The sequence below is a fragment of the Acanthaster planci genome, linkage group LG01 (assembly GCF_054643075.1).
Source record: "Acanthaster planci isolate LZ-2023a linkage group LG01, COTS_SCS, whole genome shotgun sequence".
Taxonomy (NCBI): Eukaryota; Metazoa; Echinodermata; class Asteroidea; order Valvatida; family Acanthasteridae; genus Acanthaster; species Acanthaster planci.
Window position 1 is genome coordinate 96,673 of NC_141777.1, and position 9,784 is coordinate 106,456.

The window sequence follows — 9,784 nt, forward strand, 5'->3', positions numbered from 1 at the left end:
TTTCCCATGTTAACCAGTTGCTTTCTTTTTTAACTCACATCACAAAAGAATGTATTTGCCGTTGGCATGTGATACTCGTGAAATATGCAATAATTCACCAACATCAGCACAACGGCAAAACCCTCAGTCATGCAAATCAATCACCAACGTTAGCATACAGTTGGCATGCCGACGTAAGTGCATACTGGACACTAAACGTCAGAGCGCAACGTCGGCAACTCAACGTCAAATAAACAAACCAATAGCCAACGTCGGCACGAAGTTGGTATGCCGACGTCAAATTGCATACAGGACGCTATTATGTCGGCTCAAGGTCGGCAACCTCAGTGTCGATGATACAAACTAATTACCAACGTCGACTGAACGTTGGCACGGCAGGCCAACGTTGAAATTTGACCATTTCTTACCAACGTCACAACAACGCCAGAAATACGACTGCGACGGATGTGACGATTGCCGACGTCGGCCTCAGTGCTAGCTGGGAAAATGCTATGATGTACAAAGTGAAACCATTTTGAAACGCTCACTCAGGGCCAAATGCAGTGAGTTATCTACATTTACATGTACATGTTGAAATAACCATTCTCTGTGTCCGTGACTTTGACGTTGTGGGCGCATTTATTATTGACACAGGCTCGGGAGACTGCATTGTGTTACGCACGACTATAGTGTCGTGGGTAAGGTTACAACTCTCGGTCACGTGTGTGTATGTGGGGGTCACAGCTTCAAGGTATTACGACGCGTACGGTGACTCAGTGGAGAAGGAACCTTTCAACCTCTTGAATCTCACAGATTCTGCTTGCCGATGATTAAAACACGTGATCGTCACAAGTTCAAAGATACTCAAGCTCAACGCTGTGCGTTGTGCCTTGTTCACAGGCGTTTACAAACTAGGCCTGCTAAATTCAGGGAAGTGAAGTTCCGTGTCGTTTCGCTTGGGACGCTGAATGGAGTCGGCATCATTGGTGAACTCAATGGAAGAGACGGCGGTGGGCACGGGGACGCCAAATGCATCCCAGACACAAAATAGGCAGAATGTTCAGGTAAAACGGAAGAGATGGGTTTATCAATTAACTCCGAAACTATTCTTTGAGACCTAGATAAGATTCGAGTAAACATGTCAGTATTAATGGGGCCGGAGGGTATATCACAGGCTGGTAGTCCACCTGAATTATTGTCAGCCACGACAAAGCATTAGCCTACTCTTTACCACACACTATCATTCTCAGGCTAACGACGGGATCACTTACCGGGTTGCTCATCCGTTACTATTTTGTACATTTGCATCTAGGATCGTGTGATCCAGGCCAACGTGAACCTACTTCCTTTAGGATATAAAGGAGGAAATGACGGTTACTCTGTTAATCTTTGTCATTTTTGCAATAGACACAAAAATAAATCAGCGTAGGTTTCTCGCAACGAAGATGCAGAGAACATATTCGGAGCTTCAAGTTAGTGCACCGGTCATTGTCAGTCCTACTTAATCCACAGAAAAGATGATTTGTCGCATAGCATTATTCTGCCAACTCGGTGACTTCAAATCTCTCCTAATACATCCTACGTATTCCAGGGGCGGGTCCAGGAATTTTTCCAGGAGGGGTCAGGCCGGATATTCTGTCTCATTTTTCTTGCGGACAAGTGGAAGTGAAGATGAAATATTTCGTTATACACGTTGTTACAATATGGTATTGGTGCACTTAATTTAGTTATTTTTATTATTTTCCCAATTTTTCAACCACTTTCTAGGGGGTCCTCCCTGATCCGCGCCTGAACTGTAATTTACTCTGAAATGCGCATAAGCGGTTTGACTGTGGTTAAGCTAACCGATAATATTCTACATTAGCGCCTTTCAATATTCAGAATGGTATTGACACACAACATTGTATTTTTAATGATACTGTTACGCTCCCACAAACTGTTCCCCTATATGCATGCAGATTATAGTGTACTCGCTACCACACGCACCACTTACCCCACAGCGAGCGCGCAATGACCATCTACACGTAGATTACATGCGTTGTAGAGCACACAGCGCATTGCATTCCCGCGCGACCCCTTTGCTCTATGTTGCAACATGCCCTTGAACCGCAACTCCGAAGCACAATTCCAACTTAGTCATTTTCTCCCAAATCTTCCTCGGAGTCGATCTTACTTTCAATCGCACATATATAACCCGTACATTCGACCCGCACATATACCAAACTCATACCGTATGTATCCCACCAAACCACGCACCAAAAGCCTGTGTCTGGTCACGGCACAGCGAGGTCAATTACCTCCGCTCACCCTCAGTTTTACCCCGGAAGAATTACGTGTAGATTTCCTAGCCGTCTAGAGACTAAGTGTAATACACAACCCAATGAACCGAGAAAGGCTCACCCTTTCCTTGACCAAGTCCCCCGTAGCTCACTCACGAACAGACTTTCACCCTCCCGCTCCCAAACTTCTCGGACCTTACTGCTCTCCAGAAACTAAGTCAGCGAAGACCAAGTGTGTACAAAATCCCCATAGACCTTTTTTCCATAGACTTTCTACTTTGAATTATTCCTAACCACCCCAATACAGTGCTCCCGTAGGCTAAGATGCAGCCCCAAAAGTCTATATGGGTCCAGTCCACTAGATCAAGCCCCATTGAAAACAGTGTAAAATCAGCCTGTTCAGGGCCCAATAGCATGCACGCCAACATCCCTGAGATTTCTGAAACACAAATGAAATTCTTGTCTGGTCGCTTATCTTTCAATTTTTTTCAATTTTTTGTGGGTTAACCAATTACATTTTTAATTATTCCCACAAAACAAAATCGCCCCCCAAAAAGTGATTTTTCCGAAGTCTGATTGCAGCCATTTTTCAAGTGGCAACCCTCAACTTTCTCGGGCACTTAGGACCATTTTTCAACCGTACTTTTTAGCCCTTCTGCTCTCATATGAAAGCTCAAAGACCCAGGGAGTTGATCATGGCAACGATTTACACAATCTCGCCATTTTGGGGGCCAAACAATCTCCTTTTTCAAAAGATACCGTGGGGGCACTTTTAATGCTAATGAGCTGGGCAAAAATTCTCACTTGAATTAGTGGTCTGCACCCATACAGAGCAACCAGCTCCAGCGGTCAGCTACGATCATTCCCAAACGGGCAGCTGTGGAAAAAACTCCCTGACCGTTCGTGGGTGCATAGCTCCGATATGAACAAATTTTCTATCACTCCCGAATAAATGGCTCAGATGTGGACGAGCAGTACTTAATACCCAGCCTTACTAGTAGCAGTTGCTCATTGTAAATATGGAGAAGATGTAAATATTTCTTCAGAATACAACAGTGGTGTGTGTATAAGTCAGTCCAATGACTCTCATTCTTTATGATAACGACTCCCTACCCCAAGAGAGACGTTACAATATTAATTTCCTGCTGTCCACCAGTAATCTTGATATGCTCAAAAGCAGTTGAAGTTAGGTTCGAAGAGACTCAGTGATTACTTTTTTTCTGACACAGACTGGTAGTCTGCTACCCAGTAGTCTACAGCCTGGTTCCCAACCTTCCAGCGGTCGCTCTTCTCCCTACCAGACACAAACTCTGCACGCCCCACAGGTATATAAAGAAATTGAGGCCTCGGTAAATTGTCTGCCAGGAAGAAATCTTGCGTTGCTTTTGATTCCGTTTTTACCATTTTGTAAAAAAGAAGTCAAATTTTCTAATGGTACTTGTACCATACTGAAAGTGTTTGATTACTTTGGAAATGAAAGTGCATTTGATTGATCTTAAATGTCCAAATTCTATCCGAAGCGCTTAATCTAACGCTGGAATCCTAGTCGCTTTAGGATTTGATGTGTATAGTCCATGCTTTTTGTGAAGCCTTTCCGGCCAAAATAAGGATTTTAGTTGGCTTAGAGAATATAGACTTTGCGTGTTAGCCATCTTGCAGAGCAGTTCGTTTGTTCCACGGGGATACCTCGTTAGTGCACATCCTGTGGAGCAACTTAAAACATTGGCCTGCAAACGGGTAGCCATGCAAACCCTCTATTGGACGAGTAATAACTCTTTCTGATTAGCATCTTAATTTAGAACCAATCTGCTCCTCACCCCAGCGTAGCAAAAATGAATCGTGCATTGCAAGGACAATTATAAGCACCACCCAATACATAGTGAAAAAATCTTATCGAATGAAACACCTGAAACTCAGTTGTACTCACTATACTTTAGCCTGTTTTATCAATGAACTTGGTTGAGGTACCAGTCCCTTGATCTCCTAGGGCACTTGCTCTTAAAGTTTATTTTCTTAAAATCCTCGAAAACTTCAAAAGAAAGGGGAAAATAAATTTGTCTTCCGTTTAGAAGTAATACTTGAAATGCAGCGACTGAAAGCTGTAATTTTGAGACAGAGGACAAAAATCATTTCTATGAAGGAATAAAACGAATGACATAAACTACCGACACAGAGGCACTTACTGGTGGAAACTAGAATCTAGTAACGTTAACATTGGTTCGCTTGAAATGAAATCAAATGACAGGATCTTTCTCCATAGCGTCATAATTATACTCCTTCACTTTATATTACGGAGGTGCTGCCTACTTTTAACCAGATGGTGGTGTATAATCTCTGTATTTGAGCCTTGGCATATCCCCAAAATGAGTAGGTTTTGCTCAGTATTTTTCAATCTTTATTTCTCAACCAATGGACAACCTTCTTAAGGCAAAAGTGAAACAAAACTTGGGGAAAAACTAAGTAGACCCAATAAAAATACCCACGTGACCGTCGGAAATTCACATAGTACTTGTAAATTTCAAGACACCGTTTGTGTGAGGTTGCATTAATAAACGACACTTTCGTGTCGTTTTTATATTTGTTCTCAACTCCGTGCTAGCCTGGAAATCCGCCCAGTACTCAAGGCCCACAGTACACCCAGCAGCCCCCGCCATCACTGGGGCAAAACCAGACTGTACAACAACAGGTACATCAGCCCGCGGCCATGCAGCAACAGCAACAGTACGCGATGCAACAACGGCAGTACGCACTGCAACAGCAGCTGGCCATGCAACAAGGGAGCACTCAGCATCAGCCGCATCCGCAAGGCACGCAGCGCATGCACCAGCAACAATATGTGCAACAGCAGCCCGCTCAACTGGTGCAGCAACAGGCCCCAAGAGCACAGGTTAATATGTCATCGCATTATACGAAGAAAGGAAAGTGGGAGCCCCATTACTGAAACTTCCAAAGTCTTATGAAATAAACATCACTTTTGAAAGGATTTTTAACACAATGATTTAGACTGATTTCCTTTTGCATTCCATTCCAGTGATCGATTGATTTTTGTTCTGTTCTCAGTAAGTTGAAAAAGCAGTGTGTGTACATCCTTGTAATTCAGTGCTTCCCTCACCTTTTCAAAAAACGTTCCTTCTTTCGTGCATTTAATCTGCATCTGGCCTATGCACAGTTGAGACGGTGACCTACGGGCTTTGACATGATGTCATTAGAACTCACATTATTTTTGATAAAACATTTTACGAAAATACCTTCGTCCAGGTTCAGCCTGTGGTCCAGCCGCCACCCTCGCCCCCTTCACAGGAACAGCTGGCTCTTTTCAACTTCAACCCCGCGTCCAACACACTTCTCCACAGTCTTGGGGTCCAACATCCAAAAAGTGGTTTCGAGGTTACAGGATGTGTCCAGGGAGCGCTGACGGAAGTCATGACGGCAACAAGTAACCTGGAGCTGCCTCATAGCTGTCAGATGGAATACGATGTGTTGCTTGATGGTGAGTAGCACTCATGTTTCCAATAAGACTTCGTGCCTGAAGGGTATCTCAAACTTTGTACTGATCAGATAATTGCTTTTGATTTTGGGCAACATTGCCATTGCTATTGCAATTGCCATACCCCAAATTGGAGGTCCCTCAAGTGCAAGTACCTCGACCCAACATCTCCTTTGTTGTCAGTCGTCAAGAAAGTCTTACATTTTATACTATTACGTACTAGCATTGTACGTAACAGACAAGACAAAAAGACACCAGCAAAACTCACAAAGGTTTAATTTCTTCCAACAGGTGTTCTGTTTTCAGAGGAGACTGTATCTGACAATCACATAGCCTTCCATAAGGTAGTGTTCCAGTATCTTGGCGATACAAAAAGCGATGTTGCGGTACCACCAAAGCCTGAAATGACCCAAGGTCGTGCGTACCTGACCAATAAGCGCTTGATCTTGCTGTCGGCGGAAGAGACAAAAGGCAGGTTCAAAGAGCCGTAACAACAGAATCATTAATGTCAACCACTTTCATATTGAGTGATAGATACAAGAATTTCTAGTTCTTATTTTGTACTTGAATGCGTAACAAATCAAAAATTATCACAATTAATCAATCCTCTCCGTTAAAGTTACCACTAGCAACTTGATTCTATAAAACCACAAGCCTTGGTTCTAATTTGTGCATCTTGACGAACACGATTAGCCTTTTTGTAGAGCAATAATAAAAACAGTCAGCACACAGTCATCACGAACATGAGCGAAACATATTTCAGATAAACAGATGGCTTTCGATTCTTTCAAAATAGAGTCAGCCGTTTGTTTACTATACAATTTGAAGCAATGGTTACTATAATTGTTTATTTAAAGATATAACTAAAGTCGATTTGAAAATTACTGCCTGAGAAATCATCGCAAGATCACAAAAGTTTATAATTTCTGCATATACTTTAAAATAAACTCGAGATATTATGATATCAACTTAATACGTATTTGGAACTTATTTAGAAATATCACTAAATGCATTCAAGATATCACGAAATGGTTTTAAGATATCCCTGAATGCGTTTTGGATGAGTCTTTGGATCCATTTGAGCGCGCCGTGGCGTATCTTAGAAAAAATTCTTAATACAAGCTCAGTGCACTAAAATCATGCACATCGCATAAAATGCCCAGGATATCCAAACTTATAAAGTTATACGTAGAAAACCAGTCTATGTTGACTAGTAACCGTTTTTCTAAGCATCAGATTGGAGATTTTTGCTTAGCAAGTCACTGTTTTCTGAAGCTCAATAAAATTGGCCTCCGTCTCCTCTAAAGCTGGGTCTCCACAGTCCACGACCAAACATCTCCACCATTTAAAAGTCTTTAAAAAAAAGCATCCTAAAACTACATCAAATTTCCTCACAGGTCTCAACTTGACAAGAGAGGGGACAGTAAGGACTAATGCCTACAGTGTCAGAGGTCACAAGGTGCATAGTCTCCGCTACGAGAGCATCCCACTGTCGTGTTTTAGGGGCGCGGACTTCAGCACCGTCAGCGGCTGTAGTGTTACGGCAAGAATCCAAGGTTTCTTTCCAGATACTGTCGAGCAATGCTTGCAACTGTGCTCGGTGAGTTGCCCCACTCACTGTTTTGACTTCCATTTTACAAAGAGAAATCGCAGTGTCCATTCCCAAATCCCATAATCTCAAAAAGGTTGCTGACAACAGCAGTCGCATACTTGGTTTTCTGCGACTGCATGTACATTTTAAGTGTAAATAAAACGTATTCTATTACTATGAATCTATGGAAAGTATTTTTTATCATGTATGTTGATTTCACCTGATCCACAAAGCCACAGAAATACCGCGAGAGATGGCAACCCCAACAGGCTACGACTGCGTCCATCGACAATCGCGTCATCAACTTGGGCGCGTTTCTGCCTCCCTGGGGGACCAAATGCAGCGTCCAGGTCTACATGAGCAAGGCCGTCGAGTTGGACGGAGCCTTGCAGTTTGTCGGGGCCTTGCAACAGGCTGCACCGAGTTTGCATCCTGAATCCTTTAGCATTCCACGGGAGTGAAGTGCGTTTCTACAGTCAAGGGCTTTTCGTAAAGCACTCACAACACAAGTCGTCTACATGTAACATGAAAAAAGGACTACTTTTGTAATCGTTCATTCGAATAGAAATGTGTCTAGACTTTAGACTGCAAATTTACTAGCACTGGTCGTGAACTCGACTACACAGCTCCAGCATTCAGTGTTCTAAGCCAAAGCCACGTTGAGCTTTCGCCATGGAGCGTGTAACTTTATGCCACAACTGGAAAGTTTAAATAATAACCTTGCGTCAAAAAAGTGTCCAGAAACACCATCAAAAAACATACCTGACGAAGGCTTAATAAAGGGCCTATGTACCATCTTCCCAATATCTGTCAATTCAATTTCGTCACATTTCAAAGGAATTCGTTCTCTCTCTCATGATCACACACGTAATGTAGAGATTCAATTCGTGAGTCCACGATTTCAAGAATGTTTTGATCCAATTCATCGGATTGTGCACAACCATGCAGAGACATATTTGACAGTGTGTATATTGCAAGACAAGAAATGGAAGGTTTAACAGCCAATCCGAAGGATATAAGAACTGAATAGACTGTGAAAGATATAAAAATGCAAAGGAGTTTTGTTTTCAGAAGTATAGTCATACTTATTTTTGCATGACGTAGAACTGTACAATTTCATTTGCTAGACCTTATTTCTTCGAGTTGTTGACACTGTTAATTTGTCTCAGAAATATAGATTTTTTGCACATTTTCAAACTTATTTCGTTCACTGTCATAAACGATTAAATTCAAATTTGTCTTGAAACGATAGACCATTGACATGGTTTGGGAATGACCAATGACTGTGGCCGCGAGCTGAACCAAGAGGGCGCTACTTTCTTAGCAACGAAATTTGGTCGGGTTACACATTATACATATTATATTATTTGGTCGGCCTACATATCATGTTAAACAGTCTTAACAATCAGTGAGCAGAAATGAACAGATGAGACTTAAAAACTAAGAAGAGTACAATGAATCGTGAGAAATTTTAACGAAATCTGTATCGATCGCAAAATTTCATCTGCAGTACGTCCGGTAATTGAGGAAGATGAAATCACATCATCTGTCATGAAAAGTAGGCCTAATTGTTTGAGAAAAGGTGCAAAAACGAGCAACAAGAAATTAAACATGGGATACGAAAAGTAGTGAATTTTCAAACAATTTTGAAGTTAACTATAAATTTGGACGAATAAACGGTTTGAAATAAACCGAATAAAAAGGTTTGAAAATGCGCATGCACGAAAACTATATCTTTTTGTATGTAATATTTTTGGATGAAAATGTATCTAAACCCATATATATGATATATGTAATATGATGTGAACTTCAACACGCATAACCTCACACACATTGTTATCTGTTCAAGGAAAAAGGTTAGATTTGTAATGCGCTGAAAATCCTATATAGTTTGCGGAGGGGGGAAATTCGCTAAAAAGTGTGCAGCCAAGAATATTTGAGGCAGCTGACATCCAAAAGCGTGTTCCCCATGTCCTACAAGGAACTCCAGGGCACCCCAAGTGCCTTCTTGCACAGACACTTTTTGCAAAGTCATAGCGTCAAGGGGATTTTGAACCCCATTTGAATAATTGACAATCAAATCCATTGTCGAATTACTTAAATAAATAATTGAACTTTCTTTAAAAGAATACAATCATCAAAAACCAGCCTGGGCTAGTCAATATCTCTTGGAAACTTCTGAACGCTGGAGTTTGGACCACTGAGTGACAATTTTTTAAAAATCTGAGCCTTTACTCATCACCACCCGTTTAACGCGATGACACCAACATCATGACCTGCTGTTCTTCCACTAGTATTCGTGTAAGATCAAACACTATAAAAACTATTTGTTTTCACAAATTGGGCAGTATTACTCATGAATGTATACATGTATTTTGGTACCTTTGTATGAAATTCTTTCAACTTCAACGTCAAAATCTTTTCATGACACGGAAAAAGAGTAACGTA

At 41.6% G+C, this 9,784-nt stretch overlaps 1 protein-coding gene across 1 annotated transcript; it reads left to right on the top strand.

The window, feature by feature from the left end:
• The first annotated feature begins 240 nt into the window (after positions 1–240).
• On the top strand, positions 241–9,048 carry LOC110989924 (uncharacterized). Its single transcript, XM_022254620.2, has 7 exons — positions 241–1,043; positions 3,488–3,583; positions 4,858–5,145; positions 5,517–5,748; positions 6,037–6,216; positions 7,143–7,345; positions 7,570–9,048. Exons 1-7 carry the CDS (start codon positions 948–950, stop codon positions 7,795–7,797), a joined length of 1,323 nt encoding a protein of 440 aa, XP_022110312.1. The 5' UTR covers positions 241–947; the 3' UTR covers positions 7,798–9,048.
• The last annotated feature ends 736 nt before the right edge of the window (positions 9,049–9,784 follow it).

Excerpts from the sequence above, each read along its gene's own strand:
- LOC110989924 (XM_022254620.2), top strand. The coding sequence starts at position 948 with ATGGAGTCGGCATCATTGGTGAACTCAATGGAAGAGACGGCGGTGGGC. Across the intron at positions 3,584-4,857 it reads AAACTCTGCACGCCCCACAG|CCTGGAAATCCGCCCAGTAC; the intron begins GTATATAAAGAA and ends ACTCCGTGCTAG. Across the intron at positions 5,749-6,036 it reads ATACGATGTGTTGCTTGATG|GTGTTCTGTTTTCAGAGGAG; the intron begins GTGAGTAGCACT and ends TTCTTCCAACAG.